At 37.0% G+C, this 26,671-nt stretch overlaps 1 protein-coding gene across 1 annotated transcript in view; it reads right to left on the reverse strand.

The window, feature by feature from the left end:
• CFAP54 (cilia and flagella associated protein 54) overlaps positions 1 to 26,671 on the reverse strand; it is a 294,742-nt gene that overhangs the window by 190,113 nt on the left and 77,958 nt on the right. Inside the window, exons 20-24 of the mRNA XM_034987789.1 lie at positions 18,486 to 18,662; positions 14,588 to 14,680; positions 14,124 to 14,309; positions 5,441 to 5,577; positions 1,652 to 1,799 (exon numbers count right to left, since the gene is read on the reverse strand). Coding sequence (XP_034843680.1) covers positions 1,652 to 1,799; positions 5,441 to 5,577; positions 14,124 to 14,309; positions 14,588 to 14,680; positions 18,486 to 18,662 — 741 coding nt within the window. The remainder of the gene's footprint in view (positions 1 to 1,651; positions 1,800 to 5,440; positions 5,578 to 14,123; positions 14,310 to 14,587; positions 14,681 to 18,485; positions 18,663 to 26,671) is intronic.

Genomic DNA, 26,671 nt, shown 5'->3' on the forward strand with positions numbered 1-26,671 from the left:
TGGGGGGAGAACAGAGGGAGACAGAGAGAAGCAGACTCCCCACTGAGTGTGAAGCCCAACACACGGGGCTCCATCCCATGACCCTAAGATCATGACCTGAGCCGAAATCAAGAGTCAAATGATCAACTACTGAGCCACTCAGGTGCCCCTATTTTTCTACATATACATACAAAATTATGTATGAAGAAAACTTATGAGGGGCAACCAGAAATTTCCATAGAGTAAATTTTTAGTAGAATGGTAGTTTAGCATTCTGGAATCCATTGAAGTACTTAAAGACTGTCTTTATTTACAGACTGAATGCAACGTAGTAGGAACAGGATGATGGTTATGAGTGCTTGGGCTCTGTAAGACTGTGAACTTGCCCTGGACAAAAGGGTCATGTCTTTTTTTTTTTTTTTTCATTTTTGTATCCACAGGCACTGGCATAGTCTCACATAACAATTTATTGGTTGATTAAATAAATAAATGCATGGGTAGGAAAAAGCAACTGTGAAAAGCAAACACCTGGGAAAAGTCTCGCTGTGTCTAAAGTGAGCAAAGAAGGAAAGAGGAAGAGGGAGAAAGAAGAGAGATGCTCAATCTAGAATGAAAACAAGAGTGAAGGACTGTTTTTAAAAGCCAGATGTTAAGGTTAGAAGGTTGCAGAGGTACAGACAGCAATATTTATAACCACCCTGAGAATCCATCAGTAGGAGATAGGTTACATTCCTGCCTCTATACAGGAATGCAATATTAAAATTAAAAACAATTTGGTATGAAAACAAATGCTCAGTGATATTCTTCACTCAGGAAAGGCAACAGTACCTGAGACAGAAATTCAGGAAAAACTAGCCAAAATGGACAACAACACACCAGATGTCATCTCTGTATTTGGATTCAGAACCCATTTGGGTGGTGGCGAGACAACTAGCAAAGAAAAACGAACCCAACCATAGACTTGCAAGACATGGCTGTGTGAGCAGAAAAAGACCTGAAGAAAACAGGGAAAGGAACCCAAGAACAGAACGAAGAAGGTCAGGGGGACTGCCAAAGCCAGCGCTGGTGCTGGCAACAAGCGAGCTGGAGACTGGACACAGAGGGAGCAAAGGTTCTGCCGTGACTTTATCTGTGGTGATTGTGCAGATCTGTCATGAGAGGATTAATAAACTAAGAACTTGAAAAAAATCTGGTAAGTTGATATGTACCTGCATGAAAATATGTTCAAGGCAAATTATTAAAAATGTTAAATAGGCACACTATGGAATAGAAAGTAGACTGTGATATCATTTTTGTAAAATAATAGCAATAATAATAATTTGCCCACGCATATTTTTAAGAATCAGAGATACAAAACAAACAAAATCATAGTATTTTTAGGAGTAATAGGATTACAATGCATTTCACTTTGTAAATTTTAATTTTTGAATATTTGAAATTTATACTACTTTTGTAGAGACACAAAAGATAAACTGAAAAGAAGAAAAATATATATGAACTTGATCCTATGAAACCATTATATGGAATATCAAATAAACCTGCATAATCATAAAATGACCTCTCAGTCCATTCACAGATCAGGATATGGAATCCCAAAAGAACATGAATTTGAAACGTCAAGAAACAAATAAAGGGAAATCAGCACATTTTTGGTCATTTTAAAATCACTTACTTGTTGAGAGGGGAAAAGCTCATTGCCTTTAATACTATCACAGAAAAGATTTTCTTCTTTAATTTTAATGTCACTTGTTACAAAAATATTTCTAAGAAAAAGGTATAAGAGGATTGAAGAAGTCTCTGCCAAAATATCTGAATATAATCTGCAAAAGGAAGTAAACAGTGTTACAAGTATAAATATAAAATGAGTTAGCATGTAAACACCCCTTTTTAGATTGATTTGTTCTTAATATCTACATAGTGATCCCAAAATAGCAGCAAAAATTTGTGGAACAACTTCTCTCACACAGCTCTTTAAGTTAAAATTAAAGACTATGTTTAACAACAAGTTGGCAACTAAGAAAATTAAGCTGCTGACATATTGTCACAGATACATAAAAATAACTATTGGTAAAGTAAAACTTTCTGGTTCTAATATACAAACTTCTTTTCTATCAACATAATGAAATCATGATAAGATATTCAGAAGTTTGGAAAATAGGCCCAATATTTCAATTAATAAACTTTCTGAAAATAAGGGTCACTTATAGCAAAATCCACCATGGGTAAAGAGAAAAGGAGAAAGAAAGAGCAGGGAGGAAATGTGGGAGGGAGGCAGAGTCTTAATAACTCTTGGATTATTTTTAATTGTCTTTTCTAAATTGCAGTCAACAGTGCCAATTATTGGCAAAACTGCAAAATCTGCAGCCTTCCTTCTGTTTCCAATATTCCCCTCCTTGCTCTCAGCCTTACGTGGTGACGAACTTTCCCTTCTAAGCTTCAGGTCCACCCTCTATCTCTAAAAAACAGGAAAGGATCTGACATCAGTAATTCACACTTGATCATGATCCGTTTCACCACCATGTTAAACGCTGAAATTGTATTTGCTAGGAGAATGTTAGTTCTCCCGCTCCTGCAACTCATACCGAACTCTCTCTGTGTCCACATGGTGATTGATCATCAGTACCTGGACGCAGACAACTCATCCAGGCTGCTGCCTCCTCGTGGCTCCATTTCCCACCCCAAAGAGCTCACACCCTGGCCAGTCATTTCAATAGTAACCTCTCTACCACTTCCAGGTCCGCACCCCTTCCTGTAAGCCGTAATCAGCTTGCCTGACCATGCGTAGATGTCACTGGCTGCCTTGTCTATCCCTGCTACAACGGTCAGTCGCTTACCCACTTATTTCTTCTCCTCATTTGATCTTTCCTTTTCATTCAAACCAGCATTTGCCAAGCACCTACTATGTAGAAAATACTATTCGAGGCCCTGGGATATAAAGATGAGTCCAATGTGGCCCTTACCCCGAAGAACTGGGCTCCACTACAAATGGCTGTTATGCGACATCGACTTGGTCAGTAGTCCTTCTCAGCAACGCTGAGGTCTCTTTGCTCACATTCCTGACAGCAAATGTCCTAAACCCCCTCTTTCCACCCTGTGTGCCCTATATCCCCCAGGCTCTACCACTGTAGTGTCATTATCGTGGGAATGTGCTTGTATCCTCAGTTTCTCCCTCTCCACTGTCTCCTCTCCCTCCACCCTCAAGCACGCTTTCCTGAAGCCTGCCTGCCCCCTCAGGGTTCTGCCATCCTCCTCTTTACCATCAAACTTCACATGAGTGATCTTAGCTTATTCCAATTCTCCACTTTCATTTACATTCATTTCTTCTTACCCAATTGCAAAACGTTTGTGGCCCACCACACCACAAAAACAGCTCTCTTGAACTCATCAGTAGCCTCCTAATTGCCAATTCTAAAGGCTTCCTCTTAGTTTTTATCCTACTCAACCTCTCTGCTGCTCCTATTGAGCAACTTCCCTGCCTGACCTTGCACTAGCATTTGATACTGCTGACCAGTCCCTCCTGGGTGATCCTCTCACTTCCCTTGGCAATGCACTTTTCCAGACTTTCACCTCCTGAACTATTCTTTTTTGTAGAATAAGTTATGACAGTTGGGTGGGCTTCCTCTCTTTCCTTTCTTCCTTTCTTCCTTCTTTTCTTGTAATGCAAGAGTCTGACTTAAGCTTTGATTGCCAAAGCATCCACTTCAGAGATGGCTTTCTCTAATAAATACATTGCCAGCCACACAACTAGATAAAGAGCCAGGTAGCCAGGCCACCTCTGCCACTGAGACTCCTTTGTTTTAGAAATCTTAGTTGATTTCAATAAATGACAATTGGGGCCATTTGTTTTGTTTTGTTTTCTCTTCCCTTGCTTTAAACTCTCTTATTTTTTAAATTCAACAACAAAGAGTGAGCCCATGAAATCCTAGGCATGAACCCTTTACCTCAATAAAAGCAGAACCCCAGGCCCATGCTGGCTCTCTCTCTTTACCTATGACCTGCTGTGGGGCCCCAAGTGTGTTGTGTAATTTCCAGATCCTATAAGTAGTAAACCTTTATTTTTTTCAAAATTTCCAGATGGTTATTTCTGAAGGGCGTCTTGCAATCATAACAAGAACCACAAGGGCTAGTTCAGATACCATATTGGTTATTGATGGCCTCACACCAGTGTAAAACATTTTCAGCCCTTCCTTGGTTCCATCTCCTGCTTCAGCCTCTTAAATGTAAGCAATGTCCAGCATTCAATTCCAGCTTCTATCTTTTCTGCAAAACAAGTCTTCCTTGGGAGACAGCATTCATCAAAATTCCGATGATGACCTCATGGACAATTTCTCAATCTATCTCTAGCCTTGATTTCTCTCTTAAGCGTCAGCCCTAAATATTCAATTACCTACTGGGCATCTCATATCCACAGAGGCATCGTGCTGGAAAACTAAACTCAAAATATTTCCTATCAAATTCATTATCTCCTCCAAAAACTTGTCCCACCTCTCTTGTTCCCCTAGTACATGTCATAGGCCTGCCTGCCAGTCAGGGAACAACGACAATCCCAGTCAACTTCACTACCTCCACTCTCTTGTCCTCATGTCACATAAAACCTTCCAAGCTCTGTCTCTTTCTCTTCTGAAATGCCTCTCAAATCCATCCTGCATAGCACCTAGCATCCTTGTACATGGTAAATGCTAAGTCTGCATGTGTTTAATTGAATGGAATTATACCTATATGTGAATAAGCATTATCAAAGCCTTGCCTCAACCTGCATGAGCATTTAAGGTCATTATCTTTGACTGAGGAATGAAGGGTTTTATCTTCTTATTAAAGACATTAACAAGCAGGTGAAGGAGATTGTTGTTTTTGAACTCGTTGTTGAGACAGCCTGAAATCACACTAATGCTCATTTCTGAGGCTGTTGTTAAACTTTGCTTTTTAAGGAAAAACAGCTATAAAGCAAAGGATGGCCTGTGGTTTTATATGGCTCCTACCAGCCTGTTTGCCATTGCTGGGAGCCTCTAATCCTGGGAGCCTCTTCAAGCAAAGGAAAAACCTTCTTATCCTAATAGTCCATTCATGAGACTATAACTTGAACCCCAACCTGACTGTTCTTGTTACAAAAATCCTCAAAGCATATTTGGTGTTTTCTAGTATAACTGACAATATCTTGGTTAGTATTTGGTATGTTTTTTCCCATAGCCTTCATTAGTCTAAATTCAGAATGCATCGATATGCTTCCTGTGCTTTTTCTGACTCTGGCAAAGAAGTTTCTAACAAGGACTCAAGAACGTGGAATGTAGATACTTTGTGTGTGTGTGTGTGTGTGTATGTGTAGATACCTATTAAAACACTTGTTAGAAATAGTTTTAAATTGACTATCTTAATATGAAATTGAAAATTAATTATAGGCTTCACACCCAACACCCATATTTTCAATAGGCAAATTAATATTTTAAAGAATATTTCTAATTACCTTCTCTGTGTAATAGTCATTATATTGCTTAAACAAATAACAGATTGTTCATCTTGATGTGGTGAAGCAACAAAATAATCCCAAACTGGTGAGAAAGCCTTCTTAGCCAACTCATAGGTACCAGCCTGATAGGCAACCTACAACAAAAAGTACATTGTCTAATGGGATATTTTTATCTGTGAAATGTATCTTTTAGACAGGAATTCTGATAAGGTCCGCTCACACACTAATTTCTTACACAGTTGTGCACATGTGCTGTTTTGTTCTACAGGGCCACAGTAAGATATCAATGGCCACTGGCAAGGGAGGCAGACACATTTTGAAATCTCTCTTATTTCTAAATTGCATGGAAATTTGAAACTCTGTAAGGATGTTTCAAATCCTCATAAGCAAAACAAAGATCACATCTGAGCCAAATTAATTTCATTTCCGTCTATCTCGGCAGTGCACTCCATTTATTATAGACACTGTTATAATGAACAATCTGTTCCAAGAGAAACAATCAGATTTCCCAAACCCAAAATACGAAATATACTTCATTCTTTTCTGGTTCAGACTGACACTCTCAGAGCTTTTGTGCAACAAAGGGTTCACAGCTAAAAAGAGTGAAAAATAAAACAGAAATGCTTCCAAGAGGCCATGAGATTTTTAATTCAACACATTCAACATTAGGCAAAATAACTGATTTCGCTGGTAAAACAGAAGTTCAAGAGAAGAAAAACCAACAACTTACCTTTTTCTTTTGGTAGAATATATTTCTTTTTTTTTTTTTCTTTTTTTTTTTTTTTTAAAGATTTTATTTACTTATTTTTGAGAGAGAGAATGAGAGACACAGAGCATGAGAGGGAGGAGGGTCAGAGGGAGAAGCAGGCTCCCCGCCGAGCAGGGAGCCCGATGCGGGACTCGATCCCGGGACTCCAGGATCATGACCTGAGCCGAAGGCAGTGGCTTAACCGACTGAGCCACCCAGGTGCCCCGGTAGAATATATTTCTTTACAGATATTCCCTACATTCTATTCAAATAGAATGACAATATGAAATCTCACCAAGTGAGTTTGTGCTGCTGCAAATCCTTAATGGAAGCAGGTAGGATATAAAGTATAAATAAATTCATTAAATTAAGTATGCAAATGACATGTCGCTAGAATATGTTCCACTCAAGGGAATAACTTACAGGGCCAGAACTTTTTAAACCTGCCAACCCCGCACTCATAATCAACCAACCGGTAAGGTTTTACGAAGCTTCTACTCTGTGCTAAGCACTGTAAGGACAGGTTCTTCAAAGCTTAAGATGACCTTACACTCCATTAAACTCTAATCAAATTACAGACATAAAACACATGAAATCACCAGAAAAACTACAAAGAATAACATAATAATTGTGGACACTGAGAAAAGGAGAAATGAAGGCTTCAAAAAGGAGTCGGGGCTTGAGTGGAACCCTCAGGCAGGAGTAAGGTTCAGATGGGCACAGTTTAAAAAGGGTCCTATAGTGAAAATCACCATAGTGCATTTAGGAGAGACTGGAAAGACACATCAGAATTTGAAGAAAAGCAGGAAATATGATGGACAGGTAAAATGGGATATGATTTCAGAAGGCCTTGAAAATCAGGTGGAAGTATTTAAAGATGTCAGGGACTGGTCCAAGCACTCTACACACATTATTGTATTAACTCCCCATTACAGCTTTATGAGGTGAGCTCTATTACCATTCCTATTTTTCAGATGAGGAATCTGAGGCATTAAGAAGTTAAATAATTTGTACAGAGCCTGATGTTCAGTAAAAATAGTAGAGCCAAGACTTAGAGTGGTAGATGAGGTCACTTCTCCGGCTGCATTGGTCAAATGAAGGAGTTGGACTAAGTGGTCACTAAGATACCTTATAATTCTAACACTTAACATGGAAATTAACAACAAATGATGTATGAGTTGGGTAAAATTATAATTGAATGTTCTTTCCTTTTAAAATATATCCTTCTAAAAATAATGTCATTTATTCAATCATTGGACATTGTAAAACAAGAAAAGATGCCATGATAAAACTAAGGTTTGTAAATTCATGAGTTTTTGCGGGTTAACACAGCAGTGCCATGATATAAGATGGTGACCTGGTAGTAATGGGTAGAATAGATTTTAGAGGGGGTGAGGTTAAAATGAGAAAGAAGCACTAGAAGACTAATGATATAATTAAGTACAGTAGAGACCTCCTCCTTGATACATGACCTTCTCATGGTTTATAAAGTTCCACACTTGGTTTTTTTCCCCCCCACATTCCTTTTCAGTTGCCTTTGCAAGCTCCTACTCTTTTCCCCAATCTCTTTATATTGGCATGTCCCAGGGCTCAGTCTTTGGACCTCTCCTCTCTTCTATCTGTATTTATTTCCTCAGTGAAATCATCCAGCCCCATGGCTTTAATGGTCACATGACTACTCTCAACTCCTCCTGCCCAGACCTTTCTCCCACACTCCAGATTCATATATCTCACTGACTACTCAACAGTTCTCTCTGAATATGTAATAAACATCTTACCTCAACATGTCCCAAAATGAATTTCTGATCTCCCCTAGTCCCAAATCTATACCACCCACAGCATTCCCGAACTCAGCTAATGTCAAGCCTATCCTTCCAGTTAGTCAACTAAATATCTTAGAGTCATATTTTATTTTTTTCTCTTTACATTATTTCCATGAGGAACTCTTGTTAACTCTTCCTTCAAAACATATCCATAATCTGACCACTTCTTACCACATCAGCTACTACCACATGGCTAAGCCACCACAATTTCTCATTGGATTACAGTAGTAGATAGTCCCTCTGCCTCCATCCCTGCTCTATTATGGTCTCTTCCTAACATACAGCCAGGGTGAGCCTCTGAAAATGGAAATCACATTATGTCATCCCATTTCTCAAACAACAACAACAAAACCTCCCCAGCGGTTGCCCATTTCACTCAAACTAAAAGCCAAAGTTCTTACAATGGCCTAGAAATCTTGTCATGGTCTGCTCCCTGACCCGCCTACTTACCTTTTACCTCCCTAACCAATTATTTTACTCTTCATGGATCCCTCTGGCTCCAGCCCCACTGGCCTCCTTGTTGTTTATCAAACATACCAGGTACACTTCTGAAAACAATAGGGCTTTTGCCCTAGCTCCTTCTGCAGAATGTTTTGCCTCCAGAGACCCCCACCCCGCACCTCCTTTAAGTCTCTGCTCAAATCTCACCTTCTAGATTTTTTTATTTCTTTGAGAGAGAGAGAGAGAGAGAGCACAAGCAAGGGGGAGCAGCAGGCAGAGGGAGAAGCAGATTCCCTGCTGAGCAAGGAGACCGATGTGGGACTTAATCCCAGGACCTTGGGATCATGACCTGAGCCGAAGGCAGACCCGTAGCCAACTGAGCCACCCAGGCGTCCCTCAAATCTCATCTTTTAGTTGAGTCTTCCCTGATCACCCAACCCAATTTAATATTCTGATCTACCCTCCATTCCCTCATTTCATACTTCTCATTCCTACCTCTATACAGGAATTAGACCATACTCCACTTTTTCCTTCCATAGAACTTATCTTGTAACTAATTTACTTACTTACTCTGTTGGTTGTTTATTACATAGATCTTATCATGGCATTTTGTTTATTTTGCTTAGAACAGTGGTTCTCAAAGAATGGTCCGTGGACCATCAGCATCAACATCACCTAGGAACTTGTTAGAAATGTAAAATTCCACACCCTACCCCAGACCTAGTGAATCAAAACCTCTGATGGTAGGACACAACAATCTGTTCAACCAGCACTCCAAGACACACACTCAAGGTTTAGAATCACTAGCCTGCAGCAATGCGTAGCACAGAGTAAGCACACAATAATAGCATGTTAAATAAATTTTAAAATCCTCTTTTCCTGGTAATTTCCCTCTATCCACAGAAGAGGACACTCAGCAATTCTACTGTAACACAGCTGACTGCCCCAGGGTAAGTGCCTGACTCAAACTGGGTGTTTTAGACGTGGATGGAACTGGAGGGTGTTATGCTGAGTGAAATAAGTCAATCAGAGAAAGACACGTATCATATGACCTCACTGATATGAGGATTTCTTAATCCCAGGAAACAAACTGAGGGCTGCTGGAGTGGTGGGGGGTGGGAGGGATGGGGTGGCTGGGTGATAGACATTGGGGAGGGTATGTGCTATGGTGAGTGCTATGAATTGTGCAAGACTGTTGAATCACAGATCTGTACCTCTGAAACAAATAATACATTATATGTTAAAAAAAAAAAAAAGAAGATAGCAGGAGGGGAAGAATGAAGGGGGAGAAATCGGAGGGGAGACGAACCATGAGAGACTGTGGACTCTGAGAAACAAACTGAGGGTTCTAGAGGGGAGGGGGTGGGGGGATGGGTTAGCCTGGTGATGGGTATTAAAGAGGGCACGTTCTGCATGGAGCACTGGGTGTTATACGCAAACAATGAATCATGGAACACTACATCAAAAACTAATGATGTAATGTATGGTGATTAACATAACAATAAAAAAATTTTTAAAAAACTGGGTGTTTTATAGCCCCCTCTACAAAGCAAGCCACCCAAAGTGTGGTTCTGCTGCCGAGGCTAAAGGCACTACATGCACCAGGAGAATTTGAGAGAAAGTTTATTACTCACACAAGGGGCTCCCAGGGAGTGTTGGGCAGGCACAAGCAGGCCTGGGAAGGAATGTGTTGGGCCTTGATTAGTGGCTGGAGGTGGGGAGGGGTAGGGATGGGAAAAGCTGTTGCCACCTGGGAGATTTAAATTTCCTGTTAGCACCAAAGGTGAGCTCACAGACCTCCTATCAGCCTGCCTGTGTATGGAACCAAAGGAGAAAAGAGGGGTGAGGTTTAAAAACAAGTCAGTGGTCAAACATCAAAAAAGATGTCAGACTCATTTTATATGGTGGGCCACTCAGAATCTCTTTCCTAGGAATCTAGAATCCAGATTAGGAGCCAGCCAGGCAGTTTCTGTTTATAGCTGAAATGGAGGGATATAAAAATGCAGGAGCTGCCATTTTTCCTTCAGAGATGGAAAGTAAAGAAAGTCAGTCTTTAGAAGGAGAAAAAGAAGCAGATATATACAGAGAACCAAAGGTATGAGACCTACAGTTGCCTGGAGTCCACAGCCTTCCCAGGGCCTAGCTGCATTCCCCCAAGCCAGGCTAGTGCCCTTAACTTGCGATCAGAGTCCTAACTGAAACCATAAGTCAACATTACCTAAATATAGGTTATTGTTGTAGTAATGAGATTAATAAAAAAGACAGTTCCAAGGAAGGAGAGATGACATCTAGCAGAGAACCTAGCACAAAACAGACAATAAATAATTCATCAATAAACACATGAGTAGAGAGAGTAGCAATATTCAGTTAGAGGATAAAAGGAAAAAGAAGAGTTGAAACTTCCTAAAGAGCTTTAAAAATGGGATGACTACCTTTTACCTGGTAGATTTATTGTTTTTAATTTGGTCATAGACAAAGGGCAAATCTCTATTTATCAAAGAGTTTTGGTGAATTATTCATAAAGTGAAAAAAAAAAAAAGTATGAATTTCATTGTCTTTACCACCACTGCTATTACTGACAAAGCATTCCTGTCCCAGCAACAAACTCTACTGCCAATACTGATCATCAAGACCCACTGAGCAATACTAACCCAGGGAGAGAAGAGATGGCAGAGACATGGGCTCTAGAAGAACCGGGCCCATGTTAGAAGTTGAATATATGACTTCCTTGAACCTAGACAGAGCAGTAGAAAGGTATGAGCTGGTTCAAGTATCAGGCTTACCATCTGATACCCAAGTTACTGTGGGTTACTTAATTACATGACCTCCTTGAGACACCCTTTCTCAAATAAAATGGCAGAGGAAGGATTAAATTCATCTCAGTTTCCTCAACTATAAAAGTAGTAATACCATCTCACTGAGTTATTGTAATAAACATAATAATGAATCTTTAAATACCTGGAACATAGTAGTTTTTAATTAAATGATATCCCCCATTTCTTTTTCTCAATAAGCCATTGTTTCCACTTATTATTTGACTGAGCAATATATGACATTGGGTCTTATATCCATTTTAGAGATAGGGAAATTGAGACCGAGTAATTTGCCTAAAATCCTAAAATCCTGCTCAGAGGTTTCTAATTTTCCACATTCTATATTACATTATCTAGACATTCCTGACTTAAAGGGGAAAAATAAAAACAAATGAAGCTATAAAGGGGGGAAATTAGAAAATATATCACTCATAATCTTTTTTCAAACAATTTTCCAGATAATCTAAATTAATAGCTTTCTACATTAAGGGGAAACCTAGTGAAGATTCAACTGATTTTATTAATGTGTATAGAATAATGCTGAGTTGAAAGTCCAACCTAAAATTCCAAGCCAAGTTAATCATAGGCATTTAGTGAAAATGTCTCTATTTCTTACTATAAAATATATATGATAATATTTTTTAAAAGATTTATTTATTTATTTGAGAGAGAGAGCAGGATAAGGGGCAGAGGGAGAAGGAGAAGGACAAGCAGACTCCCCACTGAGCATGGAGCCCAACGCCAGGCTCAATCCGAAGACCCCGAGATCATGACCTGAGCCAAAACCAAGAGCCGGACGCTCAACCGACTGAGCCACCCAGGTGCCCCATATGATAATATTTTTTAAAGAACTGAATTATCCTGAAACTAAAAACTAACCACTCTCATGAAAAATAGATTGCAATTCCAAAGGAAAGGGACATTTTCTTGCTAGTACTTAAGAGCTTAAACTTGAGCTGTAAATTAAGTTTTACTAAGTAAGAACATTTTTCTTCAGTCACTTAACATTATGAGAGAGAATGCTCATATGCTGTCATAAATGAATACAGTACTGCAAATATAGTATCAATAATGAAACACTGGGCATTACTTTATGACACTTCTCATTATTCCAGCAGAATAGCTTGGACTTCGTTTTATTAACTTCTCAATGAAAGTTCTGCCAAATGAAACCCAAAAGTCAAACCTCCCTGGAGAAAAATTAGGCCTTGATAAAATATTCGGTTCCTCACTTTGAAATAACTCCATCACTGCAAATTAGGGAATATATTAGATTCCAAAGAAATAAAAACATCAGAAAACCATGAGCCAATATGACATGCTAAACCAATGCTAGACAAATCCTAGCAATTCTCTCAATTTAATTTTCTTTGAAAAATATGATAATGTAAAATACCACTAAGATCTTACCTTATTATTCTAATCAACAATTAAGAGAAAAATAATAGCACAATAGAAATGTGATAAAATTTAAAATAGCCATCATTTCTAGAGCCAACAACAGGCTTAAAATTAAGATTCTCAAGACCTAGGTCAGTGAGTCACCCTTTCTAGTGTCCTATTCACTGGTGTTATGTTTTAAGACAGGCAATCATTTCAGCAAAAATGTTAATTCATGAGTATATTCACAACTAAAAACATTAACAATATTTATTAAGTGCCTACTGTGTGACAAGTGAACTGGTTAAACATCATGCATAATTCCATTTAATACTCATAATACGTCTTGGAGGTAGCTACTATTACTATTCCCATTTCATAGATGAAAGTTACTTGCTCAATATCATATGGCTAGTGTGAGGAGCTGGAATTTGAACTCGGGTCTGTGTGTCTTTAGTAACTCAGAAATTTCACTTCTGTAAATCTCTCCCCCCAAAAAAGTAACCATGGATGCAGACAGAGATTCATATACTGAGATGTACATCACAGCTTTGCTTATAATAGCAAAAGACTGGAAACTATCAAAATGCCCACCAGTAAAGATCACGAAGTAAACTACAATCTATCTGTAAGATGCAGTATCGTTAAAAGAGGCAACATCTTTAGAAGATGCAGCTGTTAAAAATTACGCTATGAAAAAAAAAAATTACGCTATGGAGGAATACTTAATGGAATTAAAAAAAGGTCAGTTATATATTAAATGACAGTATCAGGATAGGAAATACACATATATACCATGATTAGATTATATATTATACATAAATTCGAACACATGTGTATGCATATGTATATATATAAATGTGTGTGTATAAGTGTACACACAGACACATGCACACAAATGAAAAGACAGCTCTGGACCAGGGCTTCCCAATCTTGGCACTACTGACATTTGGGCTGGATCAGTCTTTGTTATGGAGGGCTGCTGTTTGCATTGGAGGGTGCTTTTCAACATCCCTGACCTCTACCCACTAGATGCCAGAAGTACCCTTTCAGGTTATGAGAACCAAAAATGTCTCCAGACATTGACAAATGTCCCTTGGGGGCCAAAATTGCCCCAAGTTAAGAACTGCTACTCTGGATGATAGGATAAACAGGTAACATTTATTTTCTTCTTTGTGCATTTCAGTATTTTCCAAATTTCTAAAATTAAATTTAAAATTAAAATTCAATTTTTACAATAGCATTTTTTCCTGGATACATTTGTAATCCAAGAAAAAAAATGCTATTGTAAAAATCAATCTCACTAAAAAGAGAAGGAATGATTCCTATTTTTATGAGACTAAACTGCAGTAATGGAAATATGTATAACAAGAGCTTTAGAATATCCACTGTGATTTTTTTCCCATTACCAATTACTTAGTAACAGTTTAACAGAAAAAAACATAGAGGAAAAAATTAGCAGAAATCTCTTCTACCTGCGTCAAGAACATCCGAGCAGTAACAGCAGAAAGAGGTGGATAAACCAGAATTGGTTTAGTTGTCTCCCCAATAGCATCACCAATAAGCTTCCCATTAGAAGAATAAGCAGCAATTGCAAAGACATATTTTTCATTGGTTTCTAAACCTTTCACTTCAAAAATGCTTTTACCATCAGCTGGTATCTGTTAAAAAAAAAAACATATTTCAAGTTTATGTATGGAAAACTGAAGTAATGTGACTTTAAAAATATAATAACCCTTATATGTAAAAAATAAATAAAATAAAAGCTTTGTATTTACTGTTGGATTTTAGCAGTTTGCAATTTGATTTAAATTGAAATTAGAGAAATTCACTGAAATAATGACATTAGAAGAAGGTAAAAAAAAAAACACTCAGGTGTCATTAATGAGACTTTTGGTAAGATTTCCTAACATTTAGAGGTTTTTTTAATTTGACATACCGCTTCTCCTGAGTTTGGGAGATGATTATGATTTAGCCTTACTTTTCCATAACTCCCTTCTGCTTTGCAACCCAAAATGCAGTACCAGGAAACCTGCGGAGGAGAGAGATGAACCCATCATCTATAGTCTGTTTAACAAGGCATTCAATTTCTTTTATCAAGATGTGGCACTTGCTGTGATGAACACCAGGTGTTGCATGGAAGCACTGAATCACTTCATTGTCATTGAATCACTTCATTGTACACTGTATGTAATATTATACTGTATGTTGACTAACTAGAATTTAAATAAAAACTTAAAAAACAAAAAACACTTTTCCAAATACAAATATAGTTATTCAACTTTTAAAACATGGAATCTAACTAATGATGTACTATATGTTGGCTAATTGAATTTAAATAAAATAAATAAGATAAATAAAATAAATTAAAAAAACATGGAATCTAAGTTTACAAATATACTTAGGTTTAATCTCACAAAAATAAAGACAAATATAGGGCTCATTTACCTGGGACTACAAAGACTATTATTCATTATTTATTTTTTAACTACCAGTAACTGAGCAGTTTCTATGTGCTATGTATTGCTGGGAAATTTATATAAACTTTCTAATATTTGCAACATCCCTATGAAATGGGATTACTGTGGTCATTTTGCTTTACAGGAAATGGAGACACAGAAATGTTCAATAACTTGCCCAAGATCAGAGAGTAGCATGATACTTGATAATTCTTAACTACAGGAACAAAAAGCAAAATGCAAATTCTACAGGAACAATCAAACTTAAACTTAATTAAGTGGTTAGAAATGGTTCTTCTGCCCAAGATGTCAAAATAATGGAGATTCCTCATTGGAATGAACTATTCTCACTATAAGGGAAAAGGGAGCAAGTTGATACCTAGGGAATAGCATTATGAAAGAGCCATACTGTCCTGAGGTTGGGGTTGGGTGGGTTGTCATCATTTATTCTCTTTTCCACAGAGGCTCCACTTCCCAACATCTCAACACCTAAATGATAAGGAAGGGGCGCCTGGGTGGCTCAGATGGTTAAGAGTCTGCCTTCGGCTCAGGTTATGGTCCCAAGGTCCTGGGATCGAGCCCCGCATCAGGCTCCCTGCTCAGCGGGAAGCCTGCTTCTCCCTCTCCCACTCCCCCTGCTTGTGTTCCCTCTCTCGCTGTGTCTCTTTCTGTCAAATAAATAAATATTTTTTAAAAATGATAAGGAAAACTGGAAAGAAGGGAAAAAGTAATTGTCTCTAAGAAGCGACTGCCTCTTATAGCTTAGCTTAGCTATTTCTTCCTCCAGGTCAACAGAAAAATCCTAATGGTGTCTTGTCTGCATGAATAGTTCTCAACCCTGACTGTGCAGTTACTTTTTAAAATACAGTTTTCACAGAACCAACCATTTTTTAAAATTACATATACCCAAGCCTGCCTAGCCTCAATGAATTAGAGTTTCTGGGACAGGTGTCCAAACCTTTGTGTCTATAAAGAAAACTGCTCAAGTAATTAAGAAGCACTTGACAAAGGTAGAACTCCAAAGACAGAGACACAGCATTGAAAGAACTTGAACGCTGGAAGCCAAGAGGGGGGAAAAAAGTCAGATGAATTTCAGAAGAAATTTAAAAACTAACTTTCCATGCAAAAAGAGTACCACTTAACAACATTGAGGGAAAAAATGCAGAAAGATTGTGCTATATGACTTAAATTATTATTTTCTCTAAGTTAAGCTCTCTACATAAACCAGAATTTGAAGGATAAAATTCTCTCTAAAAGCATTTTTAGAAGCAGGATTTATGTTTCTATTTTGTTCCACGAATAAAGACATCTTAGTTTGTGTAACTATAAGGAGCAGTGTGTAATTAAAATCTACATAAGAGTAAAGACACCATGAACAAATCACCACTAACTTTAGAAGTAAAAGTTTATTAATAACATCAGCATTTTCAACTTTTAAAACAGATTTTATTGAAACAAATGCTTTAACAAGAGATTTTGATAAAACAAAAGATGTCTGAACCCTCTAAGCAGAAAACTTATTTAAGCCCACAGCACCACCTAGTGTTGATGCCTATGTAACAGAAGGTAGTAATTTCCTGAAGCACACAACTCCACTAAGGCATAATCTATATAAACGTCATATGATGTGCTCAGTGACAGGCCCTACAACTACAGGTCAGATATGGAATGCTTGTATCTTCCTATTTCTAAGCATTATAAAATAAGATAAACTAGTCACTAATTTGATACACACACACACAAAAAAATTGGGGGTTAAATAAACCAAAACATTTGAATAAAAACAAAGAAAAACCCTTGGTAAGGCATCCAGTCTTAGTTCTGTACTGAATTTCCAAAATCAGCAAATCCTCATTCTTAAACAGATCCAAACACATCCAAAATTGAACTTTAAAAATGCTAGCAATTGCAGTAATGCATTTATGATAGCACAGTTCAGTGTAAGATGAAAATTACTTCTATTTCCCCAATTATAAAACATTATAAAGGTGGTATCACTTCTCACTGATGTCCATATCCCATTAGTCTGAAGCACCTCAAAGAATGGAATCAAGCTTTGTGATTATTTTTATAACTCAATTACCTCGCACAGAGCTGGACAGATAAGAGATACTTGATAATGTTCACTGGACAAAATTTATTAAAAAAATCATCAAATAATGTAATCACACTCTATACCATCGTTAATTGTTTTAAGCAAATTTTACTACGTATGTTTAATATAAGATATGGAGGGGCATCAACTAATACGCCAGGAATATTATATATTATCTCATTTAATTTTCACAGTAAACATATTTTACAAATAAAAACAATACCACCACCACCTCAAAAAGTACATTTAGATTTTCTAAGGTCATACTGCTAGTAAGTGGTGCAGCTGGAATTTTAAACCTGTATCTGTCTGACTTTAAAGCCCGTGCCCTTTCCACGATACCAAGTTGACAGACGTTCAAGCAGAATATCCTAAAGACAAAGATAAAACTTTTTTATACTATAGGTGCCTGGGTGGCTCAGGTGGTTAAGCGACTGCCTTCGGCTCAGGTCATGATCCTGGAGTCCCGGGAACAAGTCCCGCAATAGGCTCCCTGCTCAGCGGGGAGTCTGCTTCTCCCTCTGACCCTCCCCCCTTCTCGTGCTCTCTCTCTCTCTCAAATAAATAAATAAAATCTTAAAAAAAAAAAACTTTTTTATACTACATCAAAGACCATGTTGTTGATCATCCAAAAGAGGAAATTTAATATTTAAAATATAAATCAGGCGGAACGTTTGTGAGACACTAAATCTCAAGTTAGAGTCACATTTAGGCCAAGTTCCAAGGCATTGGGGATGGGAGAAAGAGCTCATTCTTCAATAAATACATAAAGATTTATGACTTATAATATGGTTGGAACTGTCATTTGTTTACATTAAAAGAATCCCCATTTACTTGGAAGAACTCTGGGAAGAACATCTAAATTTGCTATCCCCAAATTTCCTCATCTCCATCATTGGCTCTGAGAGTAACATCCATGCTCTTCAAATGCCTTATTCCAGTTCAGCTGAGACCTTCTCCATCTTGAACACACACTAGGATGTCAGCATAGGACTATGCCATGGTGATGAAGGTACTTAAGAGACAAATGCTTCTCTACTGTTTCTCTTTACTATATATTTGGGTATAGCAAAGCTATACAGAGCATGAAGGAAAATAGCACAAGGAAAGAAAGGTCTTTAAGAAACTAAGTATAGTTAAGACATTACAATACTAATCCCAGTGTTCAGTGCTTATAAATAAGACTATTCAAGTCCTAAGAGCAAGAAAAGTATCAATCATGATAGTCATAAAAGTACTTAACGTTGCTTTGCCTGAAATAAAGATCATAATGGGGAACATACCTTAACATCTGAAATAAATGGAGCGGGTTTCAATGTCACAGAACAATAAGTTCGGGATAGCAGGATAGGTGGGGGAGGAAATCTGCTTTTCTTTCTTTTTGAACTCTCCACATATTTTTGATATGAATACAGGGTATTTTGTTCTGCTTCAGTCTTCTTAATTAAAGAATATGCTTCCTATAATAAAGTGTGAACATAGAAAAATACACTTCAAGATTTGAACTGCATTTATATTTGTAGAATTCTGGTAATGTTAAACAACATTATCATGCTATATGTAGCTTTTTGAGCCTCAGTGTTACACATATTTCAAGCATCGAATGATTTTACAAAAGTAAAAAATAGCTACTAAATAAGACTATGTAAAAAATAGCTATAAATTAAGTAAGGTAATGGAGTCATATTTATGTATCTAGTATGTTCATCATCATTATAATATATCAACATTAGACATTTCACTTTCTTATCAAACCCTCTGAATATCTACCATCATATTTCAGTGTCCTTAAAAAAATTCATAGCACGATCATCTACATTTACACTGAAGAACTGTACACCTACCCTTAATGTAACTTGAAATGTGACTCTCAAGTAAAAGACTATGTGATTTATGAAATGAATATTATTGAAAGTTTCTTACTATCAGCAAGTAGAAATAAAAACACTTATTCTGTAAACCTGAAAGAAAGGCAATCCTCATTTCAAAAGGTAACACATTGAAGGACAACACACAAAACAAAAAATATAAAAGTCAGATCTGAATACTTCCAAAGAAAGTCTATCAGCAATAATAATGCATGTAAATGGGTTAAACTTGTCTTTTAAATTAAATTAAAAGGCAAAGACTCTTTAATTGAGCTCCAAAGCAAAAATCCATGTAAAGATCAAAATTAAATGGGTAATAGAGAAAAAAATAGCCTTTCCATTGTACTAGGACAATTAGATGTCCACATGCAAAAGTAATAAAGTTGTACCCCTACATCACACATCACACATTTTGAGTTAATACAAATATTAACTCAAAATGAATTACAGAGCCAAATATAAGAGACAAAATTATAAAATTCTTAAAGGGAAACATACAAGTAAATCTTCATAACTTTGGGTTAGGCAATAGTTTCTTAGATATGACACCAGAAGGAAACAAACACACACACGTAGATAAACTGAACTTCATCAAAATTTCAAATGATATCATCAAGAAAGTAAAAAGACAACCAACAGAACGAGAGAAAATATTTGCAAATCATGTATCTGATAAGGACTTGTATTCATAATATATAAGAACTGTTATAAGTCAATAATAAAGACAAATAACCCCATTAAAAATGGGGACAAAGGGTTTGAACAGACATTTCTCCAAAGAAGACATATAAATAGCCAATAAGTACAAAAAAGATGCACATCATTGACCATTTAGCGATGAAAATACAAAATCAGCAAGCTAATTCAAGAAGCAGAAAACTTAAATGCAGGATAATGATAGAACAAACTGAGAAAGATACCCAAAAATTTCTTCCCACAACAATGTCAGGCTCAACTGATCTCATTTTTAAAAAATTTCAAATCTTAAGGAACTGATAATTCCTATGACATTTAAAAATTTTCTAACTACGAAGAAAGACAGCTTCTCAAATAATTTTACAAATTATTGTAAGAAAACTTGAAAAATGACTGCACTTAAAAAGAGAGCAATCTTCTTACAAATATAAATACAAACATTCTAAATAAAATACTAATACATTGAATCTAGCAATATATTAAAGGAATAACATACTGTAATTATATTCTCTATCTCCCAAGAATACATGGATAATTTAATATTAGGAAGTCTATGAATACAATTTAATTTATCTATAAATCAAATGAGAAAAAATATGATTACAGGCTCAATGGCCAAAAAAATATTTGAACTTCTTTAACATTCATTACTATTTTTAAAAAAAAAAAAAGAAGAGGTAAAAAGGGAAATCAAAAAAATTTTAAGACAAATGAAAATGGGAACACAATATACCAAACCTATGGGATGCAGCAAAAGCAGTTCTAAGAAGGAAGTTTATAGTGCATATGCTTACATTAAGAAAAAAGAAAGATCTGGGGTGCCTGGGTGGCATAGTCAGTTAAGTGTCCGACTCTTGGTTTCTGCTCAGGTTGGGAGATTGAGCACTTCAGCAAGCTCTGTGCTCAGCACGGAGTCTGCTTAAGACTCTCTCTCCCTCTGCCTCTGCCCCTCCCCTGCTCACTCTCTCTCTCTCTCTCTCTCAAATAAAAATATTTTTTTAAAAAAGGAAGATCTGAAATAAACAATCTAACTTTACTCTTTAAGGGAACTAGAAAAAGAACAAAAACTAAGCCCAAAATTAGTAGAAGGAAGGAAATAACATAAATCAGAAGGGAAATAAATGATATAGAGACCTGAAAGATAATAGAAAGGATCAACTAAAATAGGAGCTGGGTTTTTTAAAAGATAAAGCTGACAAATTTTTAGCTAGACTAAGAGAAAAAAAGAGAAGACTCAGATTAATAAAATCAGAAATGAAAGAGGAGACATTACAACTAATACCACTGAAATACAAGGAATCATAAGAGACTACTATGACCATTATATACCAACAAATTGGATAACCTAGAAGAAACTGATAAATAACTAGAAACATACAACTTACCAAAACTGAATCATGGAGAAACAGAAAATATGAACAAGCCAATAACAAGTAAGGAGATGAATCAGTAATCAAAAACCTCCCAATAAAGGAATGACCAGAATCAGATGATTTCACTGGTGAAGTCTAACAAAAATTTAAAGAATTAATGCCAATCATTCTCAAACTCTTCTAAAAAATTACAAAGGGACACTTACAAATTGATTTTAAGAGGCTAACATGACCCTGATACCAAAGCCAGACAAGGACACTACAAGAAAACTACAGCTCAACATCCCTGATGAATACAGATGCAAAAATCCTCAACAAAGTAAGAGCAAACCAAATTCAAAAGTACAGTAAAAGGTCGATTAAAACCATGATGAAACAGGATTATTCCTGGGATGCAAGGATGGCTCAACATAAATGTGATACAAATTAATAAATGTGATACACCACATTCACAAAACGAAGGATAAAAATAATATGATCATTTCAATAGATTCAGAAAAAGAATTTGACAAAATTCAACATCCTTTTATGATAAAAAAAAAAAAACAACTCTCCACAAACTGGATATAGAATGAACACAGCTCAAAATAATAAAGGTCTTATATGACAAACCTAATGCTAACATCATACTCAATGATAAAGGTTAAAAGCATTCCCACTAAGATTAGGAATAAGACAAGAGTGCCCACTGTTATCACTCTTATTCAACATGGTACCAGACATCCTAGCCAAAGCAATCAGAAAAAGGTATCTAAATAAAAAAGAAAGAAGCAAATTGTCTCTGTTTACAGATGACATGATTGTATATACAGAAACTGTAAAGACTCCACCAACACTGTTAGAATCAATAAAAAAATTCAGTAAATTTGCAGGATCCAAAAATTAACATACAAAAATCAGTTGTATTTCTATACACTAACAACAAACTATCCACCCAAAATTAAGAAAACAATCCCATTTGTAATAGTATCAAAAATAAGAAAATAGGGGCGCCTGGGTGGCTCAGTTGGTTAAGCGACTGCCTTCGGCTCAGGTCATGATCCTGGAGTCCCGGGATCAAGTCCCGCATCGGGCTCCCTGCTCGGCAGCGAGTCTGCTTCTCCCTCTGACCCTCCTCCCTCTCATGCTCTCTATCTCATTCTCTCTCTCAAATAAATAAATAAAATTAAAAAAAAAAAAAAAAAAGAAAATAGGAATAAATTTAACCAAGAAAGTAAAAAAGATCTGTGCACTGAAAACTATAAAACATTTATGAAAAAAATTAAAGACACCAATAAATGGAAAAATACCCCATGTTCGTGGATAGGAAGAATTAATATTGTTGAAATATCCCTACAACCCAAAATGATCTACAAATTCAATGCAATCTTTATCAAAATTCTAATAGCATTTTTCACATAAATAGAAAAGGCAATCTTTTTTTTTTATTATGTTATGTTAATCACCACACATCACATCATTAGTTTTTGATGTAGTGTTCCATGATTCATTATTTGCGTATAACACCCAGCACTCCATGCAGATCCCAGGGTCCTGGATCGAGTCCCACATCTGGGTCCTTGCTCAGTGGGGAGCCCGCTTCTCTGCCTGCCACTCCCCCTCCTTGTGCTCTTTCCCTCTCTCTGAAAAGGCAATCTTAAAATTCGTATAGAATGACAAAAGATCCAAATAGCTAAAACAGGCTTGAGCAAGAAGAGCAACACTGGAGATACCACTTCGTGATCTCAAACAAAGCAATAGTAATCAAATAGCATGGGAAGGAAGGAAGGAAGGAAGGACGGAAGGAAGGCAGGCAGGCAGGAAGGAAGGCAGGAAGGAGAAAGAAAAGAAAAGAAAAGAAAAGAAAAGAAAAGAAAAGAAAAGAAAAGAAAAAAGAAAAGAAAAGAAAAGAAGGAAAGAAAGACCAATGGAATAGAATTAGAGAGCCCAGAAATATGGTCAACTGGAGAATGTTCCATGGGCACTAGAGAAGAATGTATATTCTGTTGCTTTGGGATGGAATGTTCTGAATATATCTGTAAAGTCCACTTGGTCCAGTGTGTCATTCAAAGTCTTTATTTCCTTGTTGATCTTTTACTTAGATGATCTGTCCATTTCAGTGAGGGGGGTGTTAAAGTCCCCCACTCCCCCCTATTATTGTATTGTTGTTGATGTGTTTCTTTGTTTTGTTATTAATTGGCTTATATAATTGTTATTAATTGGCTTATATAATTGGCTTATATAATTGTTATTAACTGGCTTATATAATTGGCTGCTCCCATGTTAGGGGCATAGATATTTACAATTGTTAGATCTTGTTGGATAGACCCTTTGAGCAAGAAGAGCAACACTGGAGATACCAGTGTTCTTCCTCATCTCTTTAATCCTCATTAAGTGTCCTTCCTCATCTCTTATTATAATCTTTGGTTTAAAATCTAATTTGTCTGATATAAGGATTGCCACCCCAGCTTTCTTCTGGACCATTTCCTTACACCACACACAAAAATAGACTCAAAATGGTTGAAAGACCTAAATGTGAGACAGGAGTCCATCAAAATCCTAAAGGATAACACAGGCAGCAACCTCTTCGACCTCAGCTGCAGCAACTTCTTCCTAGAAACATCGCCAAAGGCAAGGGAAGCAAGGGCAAAAATGAACTATTGGGACTTCATTAAGATAAAAAGCTTTTGCACAGCAAAGGAAACAGCCAACAAAACCAAAAGACAACTGACAGAATGGGAGAAGATATTTGCAAATGACACCTCAGATAAAGGCCTAGTATCCAAAATCTATAAAGAACTTATCAAACTCAAAACCCAAAGAACAAATGATCCAATCAAGAAATGGGCAGAAGACATGAACAGACATTTCTGCAAAGAGGACATCCAAATGGCCAACAGACACATGAAAAAGTGCTCAACATCGCTCGGCATCAGGGAAATCCAAATCAAAACCTCAATGAGATACCACCTCACACCAGTCAGAATGGCTAAAATTAACAAGTCAGGAAATGACAGATATTGGCTGGGATGCGGAGAAAGGGCAACCCTCCTACACTGTTGGTGGGAATGCAAGCTGGTGTAGCCACTCTGGAAAACAGTATGGAGGTTCCTCAAAAAGTTGAAAATAGAGCTACCCTATGACCCAGCAATTGCACTACTATTTACCCCAAAGATACAAATGTAGGGATCTGAAGGGGTACGTGCACCCCAATGTTTATAGCAGCAATGTTCACAATAGCCAAACTGTGGAAAGAGCCAAGATGTCCATCGACTGATGAATGGATAAAGAAGATGTGGTGTGTACACACACACACACACACACACACACACACACACACAATGGAATATTATGCAGCCATCAAAAGGAATGAAATCTTGCCATTTGCAATGATGTAGCTGGAACTGGAGGGTATTAGGCTAAGCAAAATGAGCCAATCAGAGAAAGACATGTATCATATGATCTCACTGATATGAGGAATTCTTAATCTCAGGAAATAAACTGAGGGTTGCTGGAGTGGTGGGGGGTGGGAGGGATGGGGTGACTGGGTGATAGACACTGGGGAGGGTATGTGCTGTGGTGAGTGCTGTGAATTGTGTAAGACTGTTGAATCACAGACCTGTACCTCTGAAACAAATAATACATTATATGTTAAAAAAAAAAAAAAAAAAAGAAGACGATAGCAGGAAGGGAAAAATGAAGGGGGGGAATCGGAGGGGGAGATGAACCATGAGAGACTATGGACTCTGAGAAACAAACTGAGGGTTCTAGAGGGGAGGGGGATGGGGGGATGGGTTGGCCTGGTGATGGGTATTAAAGAGGGCACGTACTGCATGGAGCACTGGGTGTTACACACAAACAATGAATCATGGAACACTACATCAAAAACTAATGATGTAATGTATGGTAATTAACATAACATAATAAAATAAAATTAAAAGAAAAAAAGAAATATGGTCAACTAATTTTTGACAAAGTCACCAAGAATATACAATGAGGAAAGGATAGTCTCTTTAATAAATGGTGCTGGGAAAAGTGGATATCCATATTCAAAAGAATGAAATCAGACCCTTATCTTACTGTACACAAAAATCAACTCAAGGGGCACCTGGGTGGCTCAGTCGTTAAGTGGCTGCCTTCAGCTCAGGTCATGATCCCAGGATCCTGGGATCGACCCCACATCAGGCTTTCTACTCGGCAGGAAGCCTGCTTCTCCCCTCTCCCACTCCCCCTGCTTGTGTTCCCTCTCTCGCTGTGTCTCTCTCTGTCAAATAAATAAATAAAATCTTAAAAAAAAAAAATCAACTCAAAATGCATTAGAGACTTAAACATAAGACCTGAAACCATAAAACCCTAGAAAAAAGCATAAAGGAAAAGCTCCTTGACCTTGGTTTTGGCAACCATTTTTTGGATCCTACAACAGAAGTATAGGCAACAAAAACAAAAATAAATAAGCTAAAAAGCTTCTGCACAGCATAGGAAAAAGTCAACAAAATGAAAAGGCAACCTATGGAATTGGAAGAAAATATCTGTAAACAATACATTCAATAAGGGCTTGATATCCGAAATATATAAGTAACTCTTAACTCAATAGCAATCAATCAAATGATTTAAAAATGGGCAAAAAACCAGAATAGACACTTTTCTAAAAAAGACATTCAAATGGCCAACAGGTACATGAAAAGATGATCAACATCACAGGGAAATGCAAATCAAAACCACCATGAGATATCACCTCACACCTGTTAGGATGTTTATTATCAAAAAGACAAATGATAACAAATGTTGGTGAGGATGTGGAGAAAAGAGAATACTTGTACAATGTTAGTAAGGATGTGAACTGGTACAACCAAAACCATAAACAGTATGGAGGTTGCTCAAAAAATTAAAAATAGAACTATCATATGATCCAGCAATCCCACTTCTGGGTATTTATCCAAAGGAAATGAAATCATTATCTCAAAGAGACATCTGCACTCCTGTGTACATTGCAGCATTATTCACAACAGCCAAGATACGAAAACAATTCTAAGTGTCTTCTGATAGATGAATAGATAAAGAAAATGTGTCACACATATAATATTATAATATTATTCAGCCTTAGAAAAGAAGGAAACCCTGACATTTGGGACAACATGTATGACCTTGAGGACATTATGCTAAGTGAAATGAGCCAGATGGAGAAAGAGAAATACTATATGGTATCATGTATATGTGTAATCTAAAAAAAGTAAAAGTAAAACTCATAGAAACAGAAAGTAACATGATGGTTGCCGAGGGCAAGCGGATGGGGAGGGGAATGGGGAGATCTTGATCAAGGGGCACAAGCTTCCAGTTATAAAGTTCTGAAGATCTATTGTACAGCATGGTGACTACACTTAAAAACAGTGTACTTGAAATTTGCTAAGAAACAGATCTTAAGTGTCTCACTCAAAAAAAAAAAAAGTAACTTAGCCATCAAAAAGAATGAAATCTTGCCATTTGCACCAACGTGGATGGAACTAGAGGGTATTATGCTAAGCGAAATAAGTTAATCAGAGAAAGACAAATATC

This window comes from Mirounga leonina, unplaced genomic scaffold, assembly GCF_011800145.1.
Source record: "Mirounga leonina isolate KUSES-001 unplaced genomic scaffold, KU_Mleo_1.0 Mir_418, whole genome shotgun sequence".
NCBI classification, from domain to species: Eukaryota; Metazoa; Chordata; class Mammalia; order Carnivora; family Phocidae; genus Mirounga; species Mirounga leonina.